The sequence below is a fragment of the Accipiter gentilis genome, chromosome 29 (genome assembly GCF_929443795.1).
Source record: "Accipiter gentilis chromosome 29, bAccGen1.1, whole genome shotgun sequence".
Lineage (NCBI taxonomy): Eukaryota > Metazoa > Chordata > Aves > Accipitriformes > Accipitridae > Astur > Astur gentilis.
Genome location: NC_064908.1, coordinates 228,860 through 256,327, shown reverse-complemented (window position 1 = coordinate 256,327; position 27,468 = coordinate 228,860). Strand labels below are relative to the sequence as shown.

General features: G+C 42.8%; 1 protein-coding gene across 4 annotated transcripts; it reads right to left on the bottom strand.

Annotated features, from left to right (window-relative positions):
• Positions 1-194: 194 nt before the first annotated feature.
• Positions 195-27,268, bottom strand: TSPAN2 (tetraspanin 2). Of its 4 annotated transcripts, none has more exons than XM_049833218.1 (8): positions 27,125-27,268; positions 24,173-24,275; positions 10,003-10,100; positions 9,476-9,550; positions 8,832-8,933; positions 7,526-7,597; positions 6,709-6,792; positions 195-3,943 (listed from the first exon to the last, which is right to left on the bottom strand). In XM_049833218.1, the coding sequence occupies exons 1-8, from the start codon at positions 27,191-27,193 to the stop codon at positions 3,797-3,799; spliced, it is 750 nt and encodes a 249-aa protein (XP_049689175.1). In that variant the 5' UTR covers positions 27,194-27,268; the 3' UTR covers positions 195-3,796. The 4 variants fall into 4 exon arrangements, with proteins under 4 accessions (XP_049689175.1, XP_049689179.1, XP_049689178.1 ...); XM_049833222.1 differs by having other exon boundaries at positions 195-1,254; XM_049833220.1 differs by having other exon boundaries at positions 3,807-4,735.
• Positions 27,269-27,468: the final 200 nt, after the last annotated feature.

The window sequence follows — 27,468 nt, the reverse complement described above, 5'->3', positions numbered from 1 at the left end:
TGCTGGACGCCGCGCTGAGAGCTCAGCGCCCGGCCGGCCGGCCGGCGTGCCGCGCTCGCGGTGGCGGGGGGGGGTCGGGTCGGGTCGGGTCGGGTCGTCGCGGAAGGTCCCCAGCGTGAAATCCGAGATTTGTGGGGGGCTGGTTCTGACAGCGCACGCTGGAGGGCACGGAGACAAGCTCTGTCCGGTAGTCGTTTATTTCAGGTTATTTTTATTAGAAAGTTGTTTCAAATTCAAGACAGAAAAGGTGATAAAACGCCACTTCAGAACACATTAGAGTAAAGGGAAGTGAAAGCTGATTTCAGCAACAGAGTACGGTGTTTTTTTTCTCTCAAAGACAGCTGCCATAGAGGTAATTCTGCTACAGACTCTGCAGCATAAACCGATACGCCAGTTCTGTCCAAGATCAGAATTTGTGCTATAGAAGCAAATACATTGTATTGGAAGTGGTTTGTATTTTGGAGAACCTAGTGGCTGGAGCACCAATAGAGAGGAAGAAGTAAGATTGAAAAGCTTTATATATGTACATTTTCTACGAACAGCATCTGATGCTGTTCATCAGTGGCCTCCAAAGGCTGTAAAATATAGCATCTGAAGGCTTAAGATAACTCAATTTCTTTTTCAATACATATGAAATATATTTTGCTAAAAAAATATCACTTTCAGTATGATGAAGAAAAGTGAAATACAAATCTTCATTGTAGGGATATTACAGGGCTGTGCTTCATCAGCTCCTGTGCAATCTCTGCGAGAGATCAAAACTGGCTGAGGTTTTTCTGTAACAAATGAAGCTCCCACTGAAGTCAGTTACTTAGAAAAATTAGAGAAGGGAAATGTGAATAATGATGTTTAGAGTTATAATAAGGGCATCAACAATTTACATCTTTCATGCTTTAGAACAAACTGTTTGACAGGAGAATAAGAACACGTGTGTGATGTGCTTTCAGAATTATCACCTGGAGGGATTTGGTCTTTTGTCACTTTCCTCTGAAACGCGTACAAGGGACAGGACTAAATGGGTACTTCTGCTGACTTATACGGCAGTTACTATGTATCTGGCGCACACAAGCATCGGAGTTTGGTAATTAACTCCTGGCATGCAACTTTGGAGCATGAACCGTATTTGAGGAAGTTTAGATACTGGTTTGGATTTAGTTACCTTTGAAAAGCTTTCTTATTGAAGACATATGGTGTAGCTGCTTGGAAATGATTTTGTACTGCCGACAAAGATCAAGGATTTTGTGCTTTCAAGAGCTGAAACGATAGAGCAGCAGCACAATAAACTGTGGGCACTATATATCTAGTTTGGATAGCCATAACCCCGCCTGTGACATCTAAGCATTTAAAAAGGGCTGCTCAAGCTAGTAAATGAAAATTGGAGTTGTTAACTAGCTATGATCTAAAAGCAACAGGAAAGAATTCTTACAGCTTCGACAGGGAAAGAACAGGTGTATTTTCTGTCCCTTAATGAGTTAAAAAAGACTAAGACAGAGAAAACTGCAAATATATTATGCACCTCACAACAGCAGAAAACAGCAGGAAACAACAAAAGAGGCTGTATCTCTGGATTCTGTTAAATGCACTAGTAGATGCGTAACATTGATTTCCAGCTTAAATTATACCAATAACTTAGGTATTATTCTGTTCCTGATATGCAGTGCAAGTATCCCGTAAACTTAAGTAGCAGTAAATCGTAGAGTATAAGCAGTAATTATGCTCAGAAAAAAAAATGCACTGTTCAGAAGAAGAAAAAAAACCAAAAAAACTAACACAAATCTAAAACACTTCAGCAGAAAGTTAGGTTGTTCAAGTCTGAATTTATGGAAGGTTTCTTTGTGCCATTCTTCCCTGTTTTCATAAGGCACTTAGATATTTTTGCACTTCTGGGGGAGTGGGGAGCTGGGGAAGCAACAGAAGTTTCTGCAAGCTGCCTTTTTATTCAGTGCATCTGAAAAGCAGGAGTGGGCATCTTCCAACTTATTCAGGAAACAGTAAACAAAGAAAGAAGTAAACTCTGGTCCTATCATTACATTCTGGTGCTACAGATTTGAGGAATTAAAACCAATTGTATGAAGATGTGTTTAAAAAAAAATACAATACTGTCATTACAAGGGGGAGTGTAACAGAAGGAAGTAGCTTTATTTGCAATAAATCTCTATCCCTCTAGGGCAATAATCTTGGAACCTGAACTACTGGCTTCCCTACTGTGCTATTTTTACTGGTTTTCCTGGAAAGCTGTCTCGCTCTGAATGGCAAAAATGACACTATACACAGGTTTCTTCTTGCTGTCAGTATTACCTTGGGAGAAAACACCCCAGTCATCTACTATCCCATTATCTATTTAGAGCAGAACCAGTTGTAGGGACAGTCTCAAGTATATCTGGGATCCAGGAAATTGCTTTGGCTATGTCAGTTGTCTGCTGTGAGAAACTTACTTTCTTAGTTTCAGCTTGAGACCCCCGTGGATTTGCTGCTGGTGTCATTCTCCCAGCTGAGCCTTCCTTGGGAGCAGACAGCAGACTGGGGCCTTATTTCCTGGTCTGATGCTTGCAGAATAAGGTCCCATTTCCTACTTTTACACAGCATCCATAGCTAATCGGCTGTGAACAGAGTGATACAAGCCTAACTCTTCTTTGGTGTAGGATATAATGTCTCCCTGTCAGCTGAGTCACCTGAAGCTAGGCCTGGAAACTGCTCAGTTGGTAGTGCCTGCTGCATACCCAGCATTTAGTGCACAGTTGTCTCAGTGTCACAGGTTGTGGTTGAACAATTTGTAAAGACAGCAAGATGTGTCAGTTAAATCAGTTACATGGAACAGCAACACTCTTTCCAATCCTGAAGTAACAGAAAAGTGATGGGAGTTTGAGTTTGTTTGGGAAATGAGAGATAAATATAACGAGAGATGTATATTCCACACAAACGTGCACTCGAATCCACACGTTTTCTGAAATCCCATTTCTTTCCATTGTGTTTCAGTGGAATAAAGACCCCATGACTTGTAAATGCCAAGTCCTGTTAGACATTGTGGACCGTTTCAATGAGATAGATACATAGTTTAGCTGAACTTTTCCCCATCATGTATGGAACAACTGCATCAGAAATCTGAACCTAGTGATCATCAGAGAGACACAGCTGCTATGTGGATATTGTTAGCAAAAAGCTGTTCTCTGAAATGGTGAATAATCTTGAGTAAGCCAAAAATTAAGAGATTCTGAGCCTTTGATGTAATTTATTTTCCCCTTCTGGGGACAACCTTTCTCCCTTCTAGGTTGTTTTAAAAGGAACATTCTCTTATGAATAAATATGACAAATAGAAAAATAAAAATATAGAAACAAACTATGTAAACCAAGCCCTGAGGTATTTCAAGCACACAGTGTAATTTTTCTACCTGACATGCAATCTAAAGGTGCCAGTAAGAAAATTTACTTTATGGCTCTGTAAAAATGTCCCATCTTTCTTTCCTGCCTTACACCCGCAAGAAAAGGTGAGAGGTTGAGGTAAGAGCCCCCATGGAAGCTGTGATAGTCACAGAAGCAGAAACAGAGGATATTAAAGTGCTGTGTGTCTTTCCCTGACCATTTTCACTCTTCGGTTGGCTTCCACAGGCCAGTTAGATTCTACAGAGTATCTGACAAAGCTGCTGCTTTTCTGGATATAGGCTCCACTCCTGCACCAGCATATATATCATATAGAGTCTTGCAGGATAAAGGGACTTCTGAATAAAGATTTTTAGTGGCCCCTTTAACTCATAGATTTATTTATTGTGTGCATGTGTCTCAGGCTAGCTTGGGAAGCTTAAGCACACTTTGCACTGCAATCGCTCCCATATGACTGCATTATCTTGCCAGCTTCCCACCTCTTTCCCCCTCTTCCTTTAGCCTGGATCTCCTTGGACATGTTTCCTCCCCCAGAGCTTTCTGCATTTGCATGAAGGGTCCAGTCCTAAAAAAAAAAATATCCAGTCTCTGCATGACAGTGAAGTCAATGGGTCTACTCACATGAATTAAAGTTTGCTGGAGCAGGCCCTTAGGCATTTTTTTTTTCTTTTCTTAATAAAGTCCAATTTTATTAATTCTACTCTGTTTGGGCTTTGGAAAGAACAGCTACAAAATGGATCATAGGTCTTACTTTTTAAAATGGCATTTGTTCCTCTACTAATTCTTGCAAAAGGGACTCAATATGAGAGGGTTTCAAGCACTGTATACCTATGGGTGTGTGTACACTCTTGCATAGTGAGACTCTGGAATAATACGCATGCAAACATGTACACACAACATATTCCACTTGCACATACTTACCTAAACAAGGTACTGCATACACAGGTACCTGCTCATGTGCATATATATGTGTAAGGAGAGATATGCATGTGCTTACACAATGTCTATAGATGTGTAAACTCTTAATTCCACATATACAAACATTAAAAATCAAATTAGTCTTAGATGCACCTTTGCTTCTTTTCATTAAAAAGGACATTTTAAAACCCTTTTTTGTTCACTTCGGTTTTACTGTAACTAATACAATTCACCTGCTCACCTAATGGGATATTTTCCTCTCAGTATGTTAAAACACTAATTAAAAGGCATTACAATTATTAAATTGGGTAGAAGAGCACTTCTTGTAAAGCTTAGTCTGGAACTCCTGGGACATAGTTGTGCAGTGAAAGTTTTAGATCATATCTCTTGTGTTACGGATCGCACAGCACAGAACCATGCTGAATATCATGCCAAAGATCTAGAAGAGAAGGGATGCAATTTAGGGTTCCACTTACAAAACAGTTACAAAATAGTCTGCATGCCAGGACAATCTGAAGGTTCTTATGGCAGAGTAGCAAGTGACTGCTTCCATCTACAAACCCCAAGACATCAGGCAATTAACATAAAAGAGATTTTCACTGATACTCAAAGCCAAGATTTTATCTGCTCACACTAGTTTCACTGTTCTTTTTTCTAAATGTTAAGGCCAGCATAACTGCCTCAAACGTTAATAATATTAACATAAACTTCACTGATATCAGTAACTGTGACTATTGGTATTATGCCTAGTATTGCACCAAAAAGTTCTGGGTTTCAGAATGCTTCTACATTGAATATTGTATACACACTTGAGTAAGAGCAGAGAATGATTCCAGAGGAACCAGGTCTCTGGAACTGGTGCTGAACATTGTGGTTTTACAGAGAAAGCTAAGCTCTTAACAGTTACTACTCAAGACCAAGACTATACATTAAATATAAAATTCTCTTCATGTTAGGGAGCTAGTTAACTAGAGAGAATGTTAAAAACAGAGAACAGTGGGTGATACCAGAGACTCCAGAAATTTCTTTCTTGCCACAAGTTGATTCTCCAAAGCAGTTAGCAGCTATCTCCTCAGGCCTTATTGCTAATGACGGGAGATGAGCAGTACTATGAGGCAGTTAAACCACTGAGTTCACATCCCCTCCCCACACACCTCCCTAAGCAAGGAGACAGCTGACCAGTCATACCCCATGAAGTGTCAGAAACAAGCACAGAAAGATGTACAGACATGCTGCTAAAGAGGTTATCATTTCATAACTTGTGCTCTATCTGAGGTGGGAAGCCATAGAAGAGATGTTCCTATTTCTAGTGTATCCTTGTTGAGCAATGAGGTTATTGGAACTCTGTCCCACCCATGTTGCTTTGCTGTATTTTTGAGTATACCTTCGCATTCTATACAAATCATGGGATTGTTTAATCCCCTTTACCCACGCTACGGTTTCTATTACATCCATAAACCCTTCATATGCTTTTAAGTGTCCACCCAAGTCCATGAGCCTCCTGCTCTTCAGAGCAGCTTAAAGGCGTATTTCTTTACTAATATTCTGGCTCCTCATGCTGCTTCTGACTGCTGCTGGTTTCAGAGCCTGAAGGAAGTCATGGCACGTGCGTGCTGGAAAATGCTTTCTGTTAAAGCCTGTGCCTGACGCTGACTGCCCATTCCTGCCACATCCTTGCAGCAGGGTGACATCTACTGGTCACAGCTCTGTCAGGAAGGAGCAGACCAAGGGAATACAACAGTCCACACTTGTGGGAGGAGGTGGACTGTAAGGACAGTTATCAATGCTTTGATGACACAATCCGATGAAACGGCTACCTGTAACTAGGTGCTATGTGTTTAGGAAAGAAATGCTGTTCTGAAAACTATGCAGTTTAAATCCCGTTCCTTTAACAAAATACATACTGATCACTGGATCTGTGACCTAGAAAATCTGTTTATAAACTATCCTTCAGATTGAACCAATGCTACAGCCAGCATATTCCTGGAAAGCCATTTCTATGCAAAGGGCAGGTACTCTCTACTCCTTGCGAAATCTAAGGAATGGATCCTCAAAGGGCCTAAAGCATCAGTCTGCAGTTGTTTTGGAATAGACGAAGTGCTGCTACAACCTTTTGCTTTTCAGTTTGGTTCATGTGCACTTTGCTTTCCTATTATTTCACCAAAATAAAGTTACCATTACTTTGGACCCTCTCTGAGGACACAAAATGAACTGGTAAAATGAAGTTATGCAAGTCTGCTTGCGCTGACATGGGCAATTCCCAGAGAGAGGACACACTGAAAGTGGTAAGAATAACTGCACCTTTGAGGAATCTCACCAGTTGCTGCAAAACACCTTCCACAAAGCTTTGAGTAAGGGACAGGGTACTGGGCTCAAATATAGATTTGAGAGTGAAAACATGGATCTACTCACTGTGATGCCAGCAATTGCAATTCCAACAATTCCAACTAAATGCAGATTAGCATCAATTACATTCTGGATTTCAACCAGGCAGTTCTATTAAAAACAAAATTGAAAGACTTTTACTCCTAGAAAAATATACTCCAACCAATTCTGTCAGCTGTTCTCTCTAAACAACAGATAAACATGAAAAAATATTGCAGTCACTGTCCTAATTCTTGCATCTATGCCTTGTGTTTTGTTGGACAATTTTCACAGCATATTCCCTTTTCTCGTGAGACATCTGTACCTCTTGCTTGTACAGGCTGACACATACAAGTTATTTTCTTACAATCAGTTTTCCCGAAATTTAAAACCCTTTATATGATAGGCCATGCTAAATCAGGCAGTTTGGCCCTTCAGCTTGACATTGTACTCACAACCAGATTCACAAAAGACAGAAATAACAGTATCCTTCTTAACACCAACAAAGTTTCTAGTCGGGAGTCTCCATGCGTGATTAAGGCAGGCACTTGCCAAAATTCAGCCTTCACAGGGCTTTTCATTTAGGATTCCTTTTCTGCTACATCCTTCCCACTTTTCAGATGATGTAATATTGTCTCAGCTACCATGGGATGCTACAAGCAGGCTTCAGAAATGAGGGTTGGGCATGTTCAATATGACCTCCAAATTATTTCTGCTTCTACTCTGCTCCATTTCATATGGAATTTCATGCTGGAATTTGCAAGGTAAAGAGGAAGTTCTTTCTTTTACTTATAGAATGTATCCAATTTTACTAAACAATTGACATGAAAAAGTGATTAGAACAACCAGAACAGAGGACACTTGCCTTTGGCATCTGGATATTCTCTGGACAGGGTAATCCCATTTGTTCCATATTATCTTTACCACAGCATTGGAGCTAAATGAGAGAGAAAGAGAGAGATGAAGAATTGAAGAAGTGGAAACCATAGACTTGTTTCATACTGAAATTAGTTATTACTTTCATATTGAAAGTGAGACAATAAATAACTAAAAAAAAAAAAAGAAACAATACAGATCAAGTTATAAATTTATTCCCTATATTAACTGCTACCTCTGTTAGAGTTCCAACTGTGTGGGCCAAAATTCTCAAAAATCAGTTTCAATTGTCTGAAGCCATAGCAAACAGGCAAATTTGTATTAACAACAACTTCCAGAAGGGATTTTTATCACACTATCTCATAACAAAGAAAGCAAGTGGATTTTGGAAAAGCAGATCCCTGGCTTACAAGGAAACAGGAGTTGTTAAAGAGAGAAAGCAGAAAGTTCAAATAGCGCATACAGAATTATGGGCAACGCACAAAAGCTACAACAGAGAATGCTAGAATCTTTATTTCTGACAAAACATAGTGCTGGGTTTGGAGACAGTAATAAATCAGAGTGTTTCAGAGGGTTTGTTTTTCCTGTTTGCCTATCTCCCACAAAATGCTTGGAATTCCTCTGAGTCAGAAATAACAGCTATGGGAGAAGGACAAAAGGGTCTGAGGTTGTGAAATGTTTGTTCTAAAGAACGTGGGAATGCTGTAAGGAGCAACAAAGGTTGGGCTTGATCTCTGTGGGAGGCAGCGTAGATACAGGATGGACACAAATAGGATTCAGGAAGTCACAGGTTCTAATTCTGATTTAGACACTAATTTTTTGGGTGGCCTGAACTGAGTCACACATGTACTTTTGGTTCTTTACCTACTTGGTTCAGTCAGTGACAGGATCTGCCACACTGTTGGTCCTGGCACACGGGTAACAGTTTTTTCCCTGATAAATGCAAAGAGATTCAGACCTTTCTACCTCTCTCTGCATTTGTGAGTATTTATTCTTGGATTTTAATATCCAAAAAGGCCATAATAGTCATATCTTCTGCACAACAAAGACAAGAAGCATCAGCTGAAATTTAAAAGCCTGGCCATTTTCACTTTCAAAGTTAGGGATTGCTTGGAATCTGAAAACCAGAATTCTGACAGAGCGATCAGGAAACCAGATTTTGAGCCTCTGGCTCCATTTTAAGTAACACTCAGTTCTATTCTTTCATACCTCAGTGGGAGGCATTTGGAATTTTAAAGGGTAATGTGACAGTAGAGTAGCAGTGCAAGGTATTAAAGTTCAGGAGGACTACTCACAGCCAAGTGGTAGTGATAGATAGTCCTGTTGACCTTCCCCCCTGGGTTTTTCATATAGTCATCATAAATGTCTTCATAGATTTTCTGTGCTTCCTGTATTGCCTGCAGAAATCAGACTTTCCAAGTGAGTGGCAAATAAGTCTTACCCCCAATCCAGTGCGGACTTCCAGCTTGTGTCATCAACCTCCAGAGCAGAAAATTACACCTGTTAAACTGAGGTACCATGATTGGAAAGATAGGAGGTTTTGTGGCCTGCTGGCATTCAGAGGGACTCTGCATGGGTCAGTATGTACATATGCTGTATTCTGTGTTTCGGTTAAATACTGTTAGTTGAAGTTCAGTGCTTGAATTTGTTTGCCTTTTTCCCTAGCAATACCCTCTTACATAGTTCTACTTGATGTTCCTTGTGGATATAAGATTGAACAACACCTACAGATTTTCTTTAATAGAGGGGGGCAAAAACTGCATCCCATTCTGGACTTGTGACAACACAAGCTCTGACTGACTCCAGATAAGAATGTCAGAGAGTCTTCCTGGGAAAAGTCTCCTGGAAAGGTTTCCTATGCAAGAGCCAGACTGTAGGTCAGTTGGCACTGGAATCCATAACTGCCCCATTCTTACATTAGAAGTTGCTTGCTACTTACCACTTTCTTTCCTATGAAGGCAAATACTCCAGCAGTGACCTCAGCCGCAAATATCACCAACAAGCAAGCAAAGAACTGCAGAGGAAGAAGAGAATCTTATATTAATGTACCTTGCACAATTCTGCTTTATATGGACTGCCAGTCAGTCCCTCATCCTTGCCCAGGCCTTAACAGCCCACACAGTCACTGAAAGAAAGCTGGTAAGCAGGGTCTGTGACAAGGGTGTCAAGTCAGATTTCTTGTAATATGGAAACAAAGGTGGAAATGGCAAAGATGTGGCTTATATGGTAGCTTCAGAAGAAACAGAAGGTAATTCCAGGAAGTGTATCACATGAGACAATCAATGGAACTTCTTAATGTATGGAAGCTCTGCAACAGGACGGTGGCTAGAGATGCTAGATTAGCCATTAAAAGGACATAAGACATTTCAGGTCTTGCACAGTAAAGATCTTTCCACTAATGACACAAAACATATGCTTTTGAATGATTATCCTACGCAGCCCAGGCCCTTGTAACCTTTTACTTACTGCTCCAAGTAAGCACTGAGACTCCCGCGCTGCTCCACAGCACCCAAAAAATCCAACTGTGGTCATGAGAGCCCCTGCTCCCACCAATACATAGAGTCCTATGAAAAACCAGAATCAGAGAAGAATTTAAGGTTTGTCTTCCCAAAGTCTGCTACCTATTTTGTCAAAACCATGCATTTGTAAGTAACAATGGTCTCTGGCTCTCACAAAGAACACCTGTTACACAGAAAAGTTTCTCTTGCCCCAAAAGGAGACCAATGATTTCTTCAGAAGTCTTGGAGAATTTCATGAAGACAAATGAGAAGACTTCTACCTTCCAAGTTTCCTGTCCCAAGGGCAGCTCGGTCCAGGAAAAATATACACCATACTATCCAAAACCACCTTACAACTCTTCAGTGAGGAATGTAAGGCAAAAAAAATTCAACGTTGCTAGAGGGCTTATTTCTGTGAAACCTGGGACTGGAAATGTGCTGCACTGCTATGTAGGGGTGGAACTTAAAAAGGTACTTGGCAGCTATGCTCTGTCAGTTGCCTGGCAGTACATAAAAAGGCACATTTGAAGATCCTCAGGAAAGGTACAGGCACTACAGTGTGATGTTCTTCTGAAATCAGTGCTTTGGCTGGGGAAAAAGCTAATTGCTATTGTAAAGAAGAGGATGATTGGGGGAACCAGTTGAAAGCTGTTAGAGGAAGTGAATGAAACAATGAATGGGCACCCTCTGGCAAAATAGTGAGTGGGAAGAACAGCCTAGGGGAGGTCATAAGCTCAACAATAGTCCTGAGCTTTGTCACTGCAGAGAATGGAAGCTTGTGAATGGAATCACTTCAGTGATTTGGAGTGTGGCATCTTCCTTTTACAATAAGTAGCTACTTCACTGCCTGCTGGGCAGGCATATTCCAGTGTCATTACTTTACTTTTTTTTTTCCTCCAACATAGTGATGCAAGTGTCAGAATATGTGATATCAGCAGCTTTTAAAGGCTAGTATCAGTGCACTGTGTTCAGAAGCCTTGGAAAAGAGTTGCCTGGAACTGGATAGAATCACAGAAAAATCACATCAGATATTAAAAAAAGGTGATTTGTATGAAATGAGTAGAGTGTCTAAAACTTAGAGGCCAAGAACCTTGCATGCATGGCCAACAAACACCATCTCATGGTGCATGCTGCCCTCATCTGAACTGCAGGATATCCTCCCAGCACCTTATTTCAACAGGCAGAATCAAGTGGCCCTGCAGCAGTCAGTGGCAACACTACATTGTCCTCCTGTTCTGGATATTTGCAGTTAAGTGTTATGCAGTTACTGAATTGTTCAGGGGATTGCTCAGACACCTTAGCCAACCTCCTGGGACTGCATTGCTGAATGGACTTGAGGCTACTGGCACAAGGAGTTACCTGTGTGTAGACAAATGTAATGACCTAAAGAAAGAACAGCAAATAGTGGATTATCAGACTAAACACATTAAGAGGATAATGAAGCAATCTGGGGATGAAACTGCCAGCAAAGACCAGGCCTGAGACAACTGCAGAACATGGGAGATGTCAGTGCAGACCGGTACATATTTAAAGATCTCTAGGATCTCTAGCTATGTCCAGAACTTGACAGGACAAAAACTGTAGAGGTCAGGGGAATTGCATTCATCTCTGACACCTGTAAAGCTGCTAGAAACACTCACATTCAACAGGGTTGGTTTTTTTTTTTTTTTGTATGGGCTTTATCTAGGACAAAAGGAAACCAGAGCACAGAATTTTTCATTCCTCACTTGTAAACTTAGATGCTTGATCTGTGCTTAGGCAATACATCCGTTCATGGGCAGTGTCAGTTCCCATCAGACCACAACAACTGTGTTTGTGCCTTGTCTCTGGGTACCATGTCAGCCAAAGTACAACAGGCTCAGTGCAGTGCCTTGTAATTCTAGTCTTTGTCTTGTGTGGGCAACGTGGGAGACACACAGAAATCTGCCATGCCAATCCACTGCGAGAAAAAACAGCTTCCTTTCCCTCATGCCGTTATGAGGAAACAGCGAAGCTACAGACTGTGCACACTAGAGGGCACAGTGAGCCTTGCTCCCAGCTTTGACTACGCAAACTTTTAATGAGAACGTTTAGTATTCTCAATTACCAATTTAAACATTATTTTTAAAACTGACCCAAATCCTTAGGGTTAACAGAGCTGCTGGCATTTCCTGTTAGCAGACCTTGCATAACCTAGACTAGAAAGCCCTACACATGACACTTTGCAATGATTGCTAGGAAAATGAAAAAATAAACTATCAATATATGAGTGCAGAGCGTCAGCTACTCTGCCACAGAGATGCAGCCTGATTGGAGAAGGCATACTGCTGCCTGCTGCCCATTCATTGGCACATCACTGTCCAGTCACTGTATATCAGCCAGGTATCTATCCCAGCTCTTATGATCCTTCTCCCCTCTACTTTTCTTGCCCTGGTACCTTTCTTGTGTCAAGGATTGCTGCTGAGGAACACATTCTGCTAAACAGCAACAAACCAGTTATAATTAATATGGCTTTGTCAGGTCTGTGATGCTAGATATGTGGGATTTAGGGCAACCAAGTTGGTGAGGGGCCTGGAGCACAAGTCTTATGAGGAGCGGCTGAGGGAGCTGGGGCTGTTTAGTCTGGAGAATAGGAGGCTGAGGGAAAACCTTATCGCTCTCTACAACTACCTGAAGGGGGGTTGTAGTGAGGTGGGTGCTGGTCTCTTCTGTCAGGTGGCTGGAGATAGGACAAGAGGAAATGGCCTCAAGTTGAGGCAAGGGAGATTTAGGTTAGATATTAGGAAATTTTTTTTTACTGAGAGGGTTGTCAGACGTTGGAATAGGCTGCCCAGGGAAGTGGTTGAGTCACCATCCCTGGAGATATTCAAAAAGTGAGTACTTCAGGGTATGGTTTAGTGGGGATGGTTGATGGTTGGACTCAATGATCTTGAAGGTCTTTTCCAAACTAAATGATTCTGATTCTATGATTTGCTGCTGACTGTGCTGGCAGTTCATATTCTGTATTTTCTAGATTTTTAATATTCAGCATCTTGTGACTTAGTAGGACTGAGCATTCTTAAAGCTAATACTTGTACACATATTCACACCATAGTGGTTTTTACTGAGGGAGGGACATACAAAGATACACCTGGCTCAGGAGAGAAAGGTCAGCCCTTTGTGAAAGATGAATTGGAAAAAACTAAAAACTCTCAGGTGCCAAACCTGCTGTTCAACTGCCAAACACCAAAACTGCCGTTTCCTGAGATCTCCATGGTAACAAACAACATGTAATTACAAAGATGTTTCCTGGACCCTTTTCTGTGTGTGACTCCTTTACTGCAATCCCTGTAATTACTTATAAGGCAACTTAGCAGAGAGACTTTTTGATTAAGAAGACTGGAAAGAAGTCTTCCCATTTCTTTTTGTTGCTTCCAGCTAGCAAAGGCAAAGCTCTCTGAGGCTCAGGGGTGAGACCACTTTCAGGAATTTGGATTTGCTTTTGTCTGAGAAACAGACTTAACATTTCACTTGCATGAGTCACAGCTAAACCACTACCTCAGTCAGAACTTCCCTTTTAAGGCATGTTACAGGAAGAACTCGCACCACTCTAAACAAAGCTGAGCTTGCTGTGTGTCTGGCCCCACAACTGAGCCAGCCAAGAGTTTAAAACCACCTTCTTGCATCTTCTGTTCAGGAGAGTTCATTCCAGACTTTGTCCTTTCTCAGCCTGGGACTAGTAGATGCTGATACTGAGAGCACTATTTCTAGATGGAAAATAATGACAACACTTAAAAAAAAATTCCACAAAACTAAAGATGTTTTTACTTGTCTACTCTATATACACGCACATCTAATCTTTCATACAGGGATGAGGCATTTGAAGAGTAGCTTGAAAAAAATTCAAAGGGACCAGGTTAGTTCTCAGCTTGCACTGTGAAGTTTCCTAGCACCCAGATTCAGGTATGCTCAACTGGAAGATGATTACCAGGCAGGGTATCAAAGCAATGGATTCAGAAACATCCTAGATGGTGTAAGTTTGTAAGACAGGGAGCTAGTATTTCTTTTCCTAGTAGGCTATACACAGCGGTGTAGGCATGATCACTTCAAATTCTTAATAGGAATAGACCTAAACTGAAAAGTGAGACTCTCTAGAAAAAAAAAAGAAAAGGGTGACAATGTATGGCACTCCTTGGAATCATAGCCTTACCTAGAGACATCATGCACTGATAGTCATCAAGTTAGCCCAGTTAGGATCAGCAAAGCAGAAAAAATCCAGAATTTTGGTGGTGTTAAATGTCATACATTGCTATGCAATAGGATCATATGTCACAGAAGTAACTAAGCTTCACTAGAGCCTGTTTGTTTCAAAAAAAGCAGGATGGAAAGTAAAAGCCTTAATCAGCTTCTATTCATAAGTGCTTCCACTGTAAAATACAAAGCCTTGGCATGGCCTCCTATTTGGCATCTACAGCACAGCAAAGAAACAAAAAAAGACGCTTGGTTTATAGTCACAAAATGGAACATATTTGATAGCTAGAAACTGACACAAAAAAGTTCACTACAATTCTCAGCATGGCAAAAAGAAGTGTACAAGTCAGGTCAAAGTAGAGAGCTTGTTTTGGTGAAAGGAAAATTTTGAGAAGACTGTCTAGCTGCAGCTTTTTGTGTAGCAGAAGTAAAACAGTACAGGGTAGAAAGGAAGCAAATGTTTGTGGCCTGTATTAAATTTTTCCTCTTACCTCTTCTTGCCTCTGTTCATTTCCTGATTCCTAATTATGTCACTTTGATCTGCGTGTGCTAATGAAGAGGAGAGAGAGTTTGACAATACTATTGTCTGAGTTTGTTGCAGCCCACAGCCCACACAGGAGCAGATAAGAGATCAAGAGAGAATACTGAGAACAGGCACACTGCCATGGCATTAAGGAGGGCAAATGCTGGACCTAATGGCAGAAACCTGCCATCTATGTGACTGCCCACAACATTCAGGACCCACAAAGCAAGTCACACTCAGCCCTTGAATGCAAAGGGATGAAAAGGCACATTCCAAACAATTAGAAGCCATGTGCAAAATGCAACAGAAAATTGGTTGATCTGAGCACATGCAGCCAGGACACTGATGACTCTGAGGGGTACTAGAGGAAATACGGGCTTCTTTGTAAACACAAGAGGATGAAAAATGAAGTGTCATAGGACTGGGGTTTTTTTGTACAGAGCCTATTCTTTCAAACCTTTTTGTGGGGAAACATGCAGATTTTAGGGTGGTGGGTTTTTTTTTTGTCGTTTGAGCTGTGCTAAAACACCCACCCACGCAAACACAGATTTTTATAAGCTGTGAAGAGAAACCAACACTTCTACTTTTAGCAGTAAGTCAAGTAAGAGAACACCTAGTAACAAATTGATTTCCCTTCTGGCTAAAAAATAAGAGTCTAAGAAGGGGGGAAGTCCATACTTCAGCCATTGTTTCACTTTGCAAAGAACAAATTTGGAAAGCAGTAAAGCAGCAGCTTTTCTATATACTTGATTTTTCGATTCATCCCATGGGGAAATCATTATTTCCTGAAAGGAAAATGGCAAATGGGGGCATTCCCTGTGCTAATTCCAACAGGAGGGTTTCCCGTTTTCTGGCAGACTCTGCTTTGCAATTACAAGGAGAATTTAAAAGTTACCTGCAATCTCAGAGCAACCAATGGCTCCCAGTAGTGAAGAATGGCAAATCCACAACTCGGCAGATATCTCTAAATTGGTCTCTATGTTCATGGCACAGAGTTCTTCCATAAGATAGTTTCCTCGAGGTGCAAGCAAGTATACCCTACCGGGGCTGTATTCGGAGACAGCAGATCTGCAAGTGTGAAGAAGCACCTCAAGAAGGATAAAGGGTATTCTGTGTGTCATTTCTGGATAAACACCTTTGTGATTAGCAGTGAGTACAGAATTTCATCATTTTAAGTTAGGTAGAAGAGAAGGATGGAATTTTATAGCTGCTGACTGCAGGGTGTCTTTATGTGTATCAAGAGTGAGGGAGGGATCAGCCCCATTTTTAGAAAAACAATGAGTGAAATATGCAAGACATCCGTTCTTTCTTCCCTAGAGCAATTAAAGACCACTCTCAAGGTAAGATGCAAATCTATGCATAACTAATCTGAAAGGAAATGTCACCAGTTCTTTAGTCTGTCTGTGTCATATACCACTTGGACAGAGTAACAACTGTGACCTTAGAACCAGATTCCCTTTATGCTCCCATTGCAAAGAATCATGTGATAGGCAGAACTGTGTACTACCAATGTTTTAGGAACAGAAAGGAAACATTACAACAAAAACCAGGCAGGTAGGAACCTAATAAACATTAAAACCATTCTTACTTCAGACAACACATGAACCATCACAACCACCACCAGATATACTCTGCTGGCTGCTTAGCCTGGGAGAGATCTAAATTCAGAGTCTGGGACAACCCACTCCCAGAGTTCTTTTTTGTTTGGTCTGCCCCACCCCACACGCTCCCACCCCAAGTCTTATTGACGGCTTTGAGATACAAATCCCTGTCTAGAGCCTACTGCAAAGAGCAGGAGCAGACAAACATACACTGTCTCTCTGTCTGGCTTTATTTCACATGGGTTTCTTGTTTACCTGGTTGCTATGGTCACTTTCCATTTGAAATAATTCTACTTTTTCTTTTTTGGGCTGAGTAACTTAACACTGAACAAACCACCAACTGTTCATACTCCACTGAGAAAACAAGCAGCTCTATTCCTGGTATAAGAGATCCAGAGGCAGTGATGACAGGAGTCCTAGCATCCAGACATTACTTGAAGAGATTTTCCTGACGTTGTATGTGCATTACAGTCTGGGAGGCAGATGTGCTTCTCCACAGGACTGAAACTCTCAAGCCCTCGGTAGAGCACCAAGGAACCCGTAGTGCAAATGCACTATTGGAAAAGATGAGAAACACATGTTGGGAGTTGGAAATAACAGGCCAGACAGGGACAGTTGTATATGTTGCACATGGTAGCAAAGTCAGTTTCTGAAACAGGCTTATTACTAGAGATTACCATTTTTCTGTTAATAGATTTTTAGTATATTTATCTATGAAATACATCCACAAAACTGAAGAAGAGAGGCAGAGTCCTCTGAAGGAAGATTAATTTCTGGAGAATTGAAATATATCCTTAATTTGAGCATAATTCACAGACATAATTACATGTCCTATGTGAATTCAACAGGTATTTCATGGTGTTTAATCTTTCTGGAACCACAAAAGCATTACAGATACCAGGCAGTTTGTAGGCTTCTGCTGATGCACAAATCCTGAATTTCAATTTAAAAGCAACCTCACTGTAGTGTAACATCCTGGTCCACTGCCTCCCCCTTCCCATAGAATACCAGCGCTTGTTACGTATCTTGCTCACGTGCATCTCACAACCCTAAATAATTATGTCCCAAATTCACATAAGCCAAAGTATGTCAGCTATTACCTTCTCAGTAGTCTCCAATGGCTCTGTCAAGATCTACTTCACCCTATACCAAACTTCACTGAAGTCAGATGTAATCAACATACCTGTATTAGGCGGATCTGTACTATCGCAGCTGAACTTCACAGAATCCTGTGGCAATGGATTCTACAATTTAATGATGTGAATAGTGTGAAAAACTTCCTAATATGGAAGTTGTTCATAGTGCATAGTAAGATAATAAACTTGCCAAACTTCTTAGTACTTTTTCTAGTTTTATTGCATCTTTTCTGACCAGAACCACATACGGCATTCAAGACACTGAGTGCACTGGAAATTTACACAATGAGTTTAAAATTTTTCATTTGGATTCTCATTTCCTTTCTTAATAATTCCTGATATTTATATGCCTTTTTAACTGCAGCTGAGCAAGGCACTTTTGTCAAGAGCAAATGAGTGAGTCTAAGATCACATTCCTGTGTCGGTATAGCTAATTTAAAGTCTATCAGTGTTTATACTGCTTAGATTTTCTGTTACCACTTGTATCACTTTGCTTTATTGATACTGTGTTTCATCTGCCTTTCTAACACTCAGTCATTCCGTATTCTGAAATCCTCTCACAATGCTCTACAATCCTTTCTAGATTAGGACACCCTGAATAATCCTGTGTGTCTGCTGACATTTCGATGCAGGTGTCAACAACAATTATACACTTCTAATGCTTAAATGCACAGGCTGCAAGCCACTCAAAACAGAAAACAGAGTATGGGCATAATGAATTCACAGAAATCTGCAACCCCCACAGTAGCAAAAGTTAGGACTCTGCAGATAGCTGTCTTTACCCACCCAAGTGCAGATAAAGTAAATGCTGGAACAAAACAAGCCAACTCAGTCAAAACCCTCTCTGTAGATGCTTTTGAAAGTGGCACATCCCCAAAAGGAGCTAAGGGCTTTTTTGTTCCTGTTTTATTTTTTTCCAGCAGACAAAATGCTTTCCTCTTAATGGCTTCATAGTGGACAGTCCCATTTTATTTCCAGTTCTGTCAGAATGAAACACAAGACAGGACATTTCCCTTGAGACACGATGGATTATATTGGTTTGGTTCTTTTTCTAGCAGTGATTTTAGAGACTGGCATCTAGAGCAGAGTTATTAAAGCGAGCATGTATGAAGACCAAAGCATGTAACAGAAAAAGTTCCTTGTGCCCAAGGAACCAGCACAGACTTTCCTCTTCATCCGCCAAAAGCAAAGAGGGGAGAATAGGTGTCTTGAACTGACCCTTAAAAACTCCATTCCTGGAGTTTTGTGTGCTGCTACAGCAAGAGGAAACATCTTGATGTCTTTTTACTTCATGCAGGACCAGTGATAGGTTTATCCCCAGTCACCTAGGTCACTTGCTACAGGTGGCTGTTTCTGGAAAAGTTGCACTGTTGGGCCTGTGGTGCTGGGCTCTGGCCTTTGTGCATGGGCAGTCTGACCAGAATCAGGTACAACTGCTTGATCGCTCACTGAGGTAGGCTGAGGGAGACCCCACATACTCAGTGAGCAGTGTTCTCAGAGTTCAGCATTCACAGCAATGCGACCAGCGTGCAGGCAACAGGGTGACTTGCAGCTGCCTAGAGGAAGGAGAAGAGGGTGTGTCAAAGAAGGAAATGTCGTAACTCAGTTCAACTGTTGCTGCTGTGTGGAACTGGCTAGCTTTTAGGTAGCTACATGCAAAGAGAGTAGGGTGGGAGAAAGGTTTATCCAGGAGGACAGAGTAACAGGCAAAAAGCATAAAGTGCATTCTCACTCTTAAGTGATTAATTTAAAAAAAAAAAAAAAAAAAGCCTCCTGAATCTCAGCATATTGCAAATATAAACCAATCAACCTGAGGTAGATGGACAGATTATTCCATTAGGCTTGATTAGCTTGTTTTGTCAGAATACTAACTTTGTGATGGCCTTGCCCTTACTCTGCCAGGTGGGATACTGACTCTTAGGAACTGATTGCTACATTTTATGATCCAGCACAGAGACTGAGGACTTTTGAACAACTTTAATTTTGACTAAGGTTTTTTTGGGGGTAGTAGTGGTGGTGTCATGTTTTTTAAGCAGATTTCTGGTGCAGCAGCTTTCCTTTTCCACTCAGGGCACTATCAGCCTTTTCTAAACCACTCTTCCTCAACTGCAGAAGACCTGCATACAACATGACAAGAAGAAAGACAAGTTCATTGCTCAAGTCTTAAGTACACTAAAAGCCTCTCCAATACACATGATGGCAGGACCACGTGATGCTCCTCTTATGGTATTGCATCTCTACACAGAGGCTACTTTGCCAATAGCTCTCATTTTACAGGCTGATAAGAGTTTGAGAAGCTATGGATTTGGACAGAAAATACTGTTGACTAAGGGTATAGTGCTTGACTCTGAAATACATGAATAGAACTATAACAAAATGAGGCACAGGAGCAGAGAATTGCAGTTTACATGGATTTAACTGCTGGCCAACTCCTGTTTGTATGGGCACCCACTGCTATGGAGAAAAACGACTAACATCCTTCAACTCCAGACATGACTTCATATCCTAAGGCATGCACCATCTAACTGTACCTTTCAAAGCCAGAACGATCACTTGTGCTCTCACAGACCCCAAGAAAAAGCCACAGCCACCCTGAAACTTCTATCCACAACTGGTTTGGCCCTGGTGAATGCCTGGACCACAGATTGTATCGTGGAACTGCAGCAAAGAAATGTAACATAGCAGGAAGTTTGTGACCTCTGGCTGTGCAAAAGAAGCGATGCTTCAGTGCTGCCAGTTATGAGAAAGAGTAATCCAGACTGATTCATTCATATTCATCAGTTTTTGTCACCATTCCTGATGGGGCTTGTTGAGTGCATACACTTCATTTTTGTTGCTACTGACAGTGATGTAACCCTCTGCACTTCATTTATCAGGGATACAGAGAGTTTGGCCTCCATGTTGCCCAAGGAACCAGCAGAGACTTTCCTCTTCATCCACCAAAAGCAAAGAGGGGAGAATAGGTGTCTTGAACTGACCCTTAAAAAGTCCCCGTGTTAGTTTTTACTTCACAAATGCTCAACTTGCACTCAGCAGGCACTTTGCCTTCACTTCTGTGCCTTAGGCATTTTTAAATTTAAGAACAGCACTACTACAAAGAATTAATTAAGGACGAATTAAATGTGAGACAGCAATGCTGACATCTTGGGTTCACACAAGCATGTCTTTTCCTTCTGATTGTTGTTGACTTTCCCTCCCAGTAAAAAACTCACTAGACTCTTGGTACAGGAGTCTCAAGAAGGACGAGCAATCTAAGGGAATTCCCTTTATTCTACAGATCTTTTCTCCATTTGGTCAGTATAGTGTCACAGACCACTCAGATAAAAGAGGTGACTGCCCAGCTATTGACCTTTGCTGAAATTAACTTTTTTTTTTCTTTTTTTTTTCTTCTCTCAAATAAAGCTATGAGAGGACTATATGAATTCTACCAGAGCTGAACTGCAATAGAACAGGAAAGCTACAGTTTTGCCTCACCACTTGAAGCACAGGCACAAAAAACATACTATGACATAGAGTAACATAAAAATATTGTCATGCCTGCCACTGCAGTGGGAACTCCAAAAGTTGGGGAGCTGCAGAGAGAGGATGTCCAATTTTAGGAGGCCATTACAGTCTAAGATACATCTGGTAAAGTGGACGGAGACTGCATGGGTCAATGAGTTCCAATTCCAACCTTTTATGTTGTAGGTTAAAAAACTGCAAGCTGCAGTGGGGAATATGGATCACTAAACACAAAACCACAAGCAAGAGAAAACTAAGAACACATATGTGCTTGACCTCAGCACTGCTGCCTGTAAGTTGTTCTCAAACCAACAAAAACATTTCAGTGGCTGGAAAAGATGAACAGGCCTGGTTGCCAAGTCATGGCCTGAACTATTCCAGGGGGCAGAAAAGACAGCTGGACTGCTGGTAAAGAACAGGGCTATTTAAGGAGACTCATTCTGGCCTAATGGAAAATGCAAGGATATAATTATCAATTATTTTAAACTAAAACAACGTTTCAGATCCAGGAAAAAACATCACAAGGAAGCACAAGAGACAAGCTGGTTAGATTCAGCTGGCAGCTCAATACAGGTACAAAAAGAGCAGAACGTGCTCCTCTTTAGAAGGAAGAAAATGAGATGTTTTCCACAAGATGGTGATTCTGGACAGTGCTTCAACCTACAAAGCAAACTCTGAATGCAGATGCACTGTTGTTCCAAGCACTGACACAAAGCTGATCTGATCACAGGGGCTTGGGTTATCACGAGGCAGCCACAAAAGCAGTCAGTGGAACACAGCTAAAGAAATTATAAATATATATAGCCATGCATTTATATCTCCAAGTCATACTGATGATCTGCTTTCTCTTTCAGCCCTCTGGGCAGCTGCACCTTGGGTGCTGCACAGTGTTCCATATTAAGAATTCCTATGCAAAATTCTGGCTGTCACCCATAATGCCTGTTACAGAGCAAACACAAAAAGTCAAATAAACAACACTCCTGGAGTCTGTGTGAGAAGGGCCCAATATGCAACTGTCAGGGGGGACTCGGAGCTGAAATCTCCTAGAGAGGTAAAGCTCTTGAGCGTGACCGTCAAGTGCAGCCTCGTCTGCTGGAAAAACCCGCTGTTACTGAACTTATCAACATCCTTTAACCAGTGCCTTAGTCACAGGTTGTTAACAGCCTCAGACTTCTGAATGGCTGCCCTATCAGATGCTTAGAAGTCACAACAGCATTTAACATGATTGGTAATGAGGGAGGGCAGCAGAATTTTTTTTGTTTTCCTTTAACAGGAATGCTCCCTTCAAAGCACAATGCCTATTAGAAAAAAGGGCCAAAACTTTGATTTTGAATTCAGTCAAAAGTGCAAGTTTTAAAGAATTCTCAACATATTTGTGGCCTGTTCCTTAGCACTTCCTCTGCTAGCAGTTACATATTATAGCATACAGCTCTATAAATACATGTGACAGCCCAATAACTGAATGCCACAGTATATGACAAAAACTTACAAGAACATTCCCCAGGACTTCCCAAAATTAACAACTCTGAACAGCTTTTGTAATTCCCATTCAGGACTGAAGCAGAATAAATCTTTTAGAGATTTAAATATACATGCATCAAAGGATTATCTTGTTTACACAGTGTTACAGTCTGCACTGCAAAGCTGTGAAACAACTGTGGTGCTTATTCACATCACAGGTTGTACTACTTTCTAACCAACAGTACTTGATTTTGAAGGCCAGAACATGCTTCTGTCTTGTTGAATCTCCTGGGTCAAATATTAAGTGGATGAGGCAGGGAAGAATTCCAACACAGAGCATAGGAAATTCTTCAGGTATAAACTGGATCTGGAAATTAAGTTGGTGATCTAATATGCTGCTGACATAGCAGCTCAGATGTAAGAGAAAAAGTAAATCATGCTTCCTGGCTCTCTGCATCAGTGGAGGTGCTACAGGATATTTTCCAGTAACCCTCAGGTCCCAATCAAATTTTCATCTGAATGATTTTATTCAGCCTCATCAACTCTCACAGAAACTTTGCTGGACATAACATCCTACCCATCTATTCCCACAGTACTATACAGTCAGCTCTGTGCCTCTAGCCTGGTTGCATATATTAAAGAAGCTTGGGGTTAAGACTGCGGTGTATCAGAGTCAAGGTCTCCAATAAGAGAATTAGGCTATTTAAAGTAACTGCACAGCCCAGGCAATATTCCTGTGATAGGTAACTGACTGCTACAAGACATCTTGGGTCAACTTCCATTCCTGGCCACCCTGTCAGAGCGGCTCAATGGACAAGGCAGGACTGGGTATTCATTCACACTTCGCATTTGTATATGGCAAAAATGTTTGCGCCAACTGGATTTTATTGAGTGAGTCCATCTCCGGGGGTGATATATTAAAATAGAAAAAAAGTCTGACTCTTCTGGTGTAAAGGCATGTTACAATTGCCAATGGATAGAGAAATGCAGTCGCTGACAGTTCTAGACAACTGCTATTTAAGGATGTCTATAGGTATGTAACACATGTGGCATTTCCAGAAAACCCAACTGGAAATCCTAGAGAGAAAAAAAACTTATCTTAAATGTCTAAAATTAGACATGACCAATACCAATTCTGTGGGCTTGGGGAACTAGTTGTTTCCTGCCTAGGTTGGACAAACTGTTCTTGAGATGACTGAACACTGTGTAGTTCTACTTTCCAGCTGTAGAAGGATTTGCTCTGGTACTTAAAGTCACACTGAGGGGCTCTATGCAGACACAGGGAGAACTGGTGAGCAAAAGTTTTACTGCTGCACTGGTATTGGAAACATTCAGAAGTGACACTCGTTTTGTTGGCTAGCAGCTGCACAGAAAACTCTGGAAGGATGTGTTGGTGAGCCCCATGTTCCAGGAGTCTCTGACCCATCTCAACTTCTATTCTAACACTATTTGCACAATTCACTTAAGATATGTGAGGATCAGATCAAATCTGGGAGAAGAGTTCAGTTAGGCCTAAGGAAGTTGACGCCAAGCAGAGAAAAGACGAAAGCCATCATGCACATGACACACAGCACCAGAATGTCCAGTTTTGTGTAGTTTAGCCCAGGAATTGTTGGCCTTCATATAGTTCAGTGCATAAGGTGTGTCACATGCCCCAGGATTAAACCAAGGCTAAAGGTTACTGTCATCACAGGCACTTTAACTTACCCATGAAGAAATACTCTGGAGACTTTTTGTCTGAAGCAAAATCTGCCATAACCCCACCAAACCGCAGCCACAGACCAAAGGCAATGACAGCCAGTCCTGCCAGCTGGAAGATAAACAGACCAGTCAATACTTTAGTAACAATTGGCTGGAGAGTATCAAAGAGGTGTCAGAGGTACTTTCTGCTTTCTTGAAATCCCACAGCTCAGGATTGCACTGTCAGAAAATTCAGGAAGCACTTGCCAGTGTTTGATAAGAATGAATTCCTATTATAGTGCAATGTACTTCTTTCTTTCTTTCAGCTCTTCAGTGTAGTGGTGCTTCTGAACTTACTAGTGACTTTCAAACCTTGTAAGCTCATTCAGTCATCAAAACTTGGCCTGAATTGCAATAGGGAGTGGAGTGGGTGGGGGTGCGGAGGGAAAGTGAGTGCCCATGAGAAGAACACACAGGCTGCAAAACCAATGAGGAACACTCTGACCTCCTTCCTAACCCTCAGAACTGGACTGTAGTCAGGCAGTATGCAGGAGGCCACTCAGGGCCTGGGTCTGGAGTCAAGATGCTGTTACTGTAGGAAGAGCACCTTATGGGGAAGTGCCACGCAACCAGGAGTTGAGCCCTGCTGGCTTGACACAAACCAAACTTTTAGAACAGAAGTAACTTGACTTCTTTTTCAATGCTCCTAGCTGTTTTAGGGGTAAATAACAGCCTTTTGGGCTGAGAGGTGCCCCTTTCCCCTGTATGTATCACACAGGTCCAGCTCCGGTGTCACGAGATATGTGACGCTGTAGAGAGAACAGCTGGACCTCTAAATCATCATACCAAACTGCAGGAGACCATGTGCCATTTCAGAATTGCTGCTGCTGCTCAGTTGTAAGAAGTGTTGTGTTTGGAGGCTTACCAGAAGGAGATGCTTGTATTGTTCTTAGGGATGTGCTGAAGTTAAGTGTGTTTGGACCAATTACGACAGGGCATTTTTCTTTAAATCACCATGGGACCCCCTATCAGAACTAGGAGGTAAAAGGATGTACAATATCAGTGTACAATATCTTGGATCACAGAAATGACTAAGAAACAAATGACAGATGCTGTCAAATGCAAGCAAAAATTCCCTTTAATGTGAACAAGACTAGATCAAAAAAAGTGTCAAGGCATGTTGTGTGAGGGGAAAGATCTATAGACAGTGGTCTCGGACCCACGGCATGCCAGACATATTTATAAGCCTGCCAGGCCATGGTGGGTCTCCTGGCAGACAGCTTCAGCATCCTGCAGGACCAGGCACGATGCTCTGCTACTGTTCTGATGGAGGCCCAGACCCTAGGCCTGTAGCAACTGCGCAACCTGAACGAGGTTCACAAAACACCTGCTGCTTACAATATCCTTGGCAGCCTGGCGTGGTGCTTTTTTAATCTGTCCTGCGTTGCCTGGCGCTTGATTGTTCTGGCATAGCTACAGCAAGCAAAGAAAGCAGGCAAGCGGATGCCTGAAGAGCTAGGGATCACAGCTTTCCAAACAAAAGTGTCAGAGCACAGAGTGTGAGGGTGCCCTGCCACCCTGGTCACAGCATTTGAACCTCCCTGCCTGCAGGCATGGGCTCAGCCTTCGGACTGCCAGAACATGCTAGGAGCCCCCTCCTGTCAGCCCAGGCTTCCAAGTGCCTCTGGTAGTTTGAATGTGTTTGAAATGAATGCCCCCAGTCCAGCTGAGCAGATGGTTTCTTCCATCTCAGTGAAAAGGCAGATAACAAAACACAGCAATTGTCACTTTTGTGAAACAACATAACACAAAGCTTTGTCCTTCTACTGACTTGCAGCTGCAGCTGGGCAACATCACTCTGCCCCTACAGCTTGAGCACAGCAGCACTGTGTACCCGGAGCTTGCAGTGCTGTCACCAAGAGGGAAAAGCATTTGGTTTAACTGTGTTTCAAGCATAAAGGAGACAAAAGCCGAAAACTGCTTGCTCCAGAGAGGCTGAACAGGATTATTTTGTGACTTTTTAAAAAACAGTGAATCAGAAAGAAAGAAAAAGACATTTAAGAAGATAACATCGCTAATTGTTTTCCAGCGTGAAGAACGGCAAAACTACTGGAAGGGGGAACACAGCATGAGGGAAAATGAAAGAAAAAAGCAAGCTTGAACTCAGTTGTGCTATGGAACTGTGAGACTATTGAAAAGGTGCAATGAGGGGAGAATGGGCAAAGCATTCTCTAAATCTCTTGAGGGTTCTGTAGTGGGCACTGTTCCTTGCCACATTAGGGTAGCTTTCAGCAAAGTAAGTGCAATAAGTGCAATAGGATACAACGACTTTCTCTTAGGATGAACTTGTAAAGTAGCAGCTGTTGGCTCACTATTTGAAATGACATTATTAGAAAGCATCGTGATGCCGTGAAAAAAGTGTTCCGCTGCAATTCGCTGCATGGGATGCTGGGAGAACCTCTCGCAGCCTCCTGTCGTTTGAAATTTTATGCCTGCTGGGGAAATGGTCACTACTTTAAATTACCAGTTAAGACAGACGTTGTCTTCTCTCGGCAATATCATCAAGTACGTATTTCCCCAGGAAGAGCTGTATCTTTATACAAAGTCGAGTAAAAGTCGAGCGCACTCCTGCAACCCGAGCTCAGGTAGCGCAGCCTGCAGCCCTCCTCCGAGGGACCCGCACACCTCCTCAAAGCTCGCCCCCGGCGCGGGGCAGCCCCGGCGCCGTCCCGGCGGAGGCAGCGCCCGGCGCCCCGGCACCCCCGCCGGCTGCTGCCCGCTGCCCGCGCGCTGCGCCGGGGCCCGCGGCCGCGCGCGCCGTGGCCCAGCGGCGCCACGGGGGCCGGGCCCGGCCGGCCGCCTCCGCGCGGGACCGGCCGCGACCGCGACCCGGGAGCGCCCGCGGCAGGTGCCGCAGGCGGCGCGGCGCGGCGCGGCCCCGGCCCGGCCCCGCTCCGCTCCGCCCGGCCCGGCGCTCACCCAGAAGGTCAGGTTGAAGATGAACAGCAGGATCTTGATGCAGCGCATCCCCCCGCGCACCGTGCCCATGGCGGGCGCCGGCTCCGGCAGCAGCTCCCCAGGCGGCTCGGCCCGACTCGCCGGCGGCTCCGCGCGGGGCGGGGAGCGGGGCGGCGCTGGGAGGCAGGTGCAGGGCTGGGCGCGGCGAGGGGCGGGCCGGGGCCGGGGCCGGGGCCAGGGCGGCGCTGCCCGAGCGGCCCCGCCGACCTGGACCCGCCTCGGGAGGCGGCGCGGCGGCGGGCGCGGGGCAGCTCTGCGGCGGGGTCGGCGCCCAGGGAGCGGCGCGGGGCGGGCTTTGTGCCCAG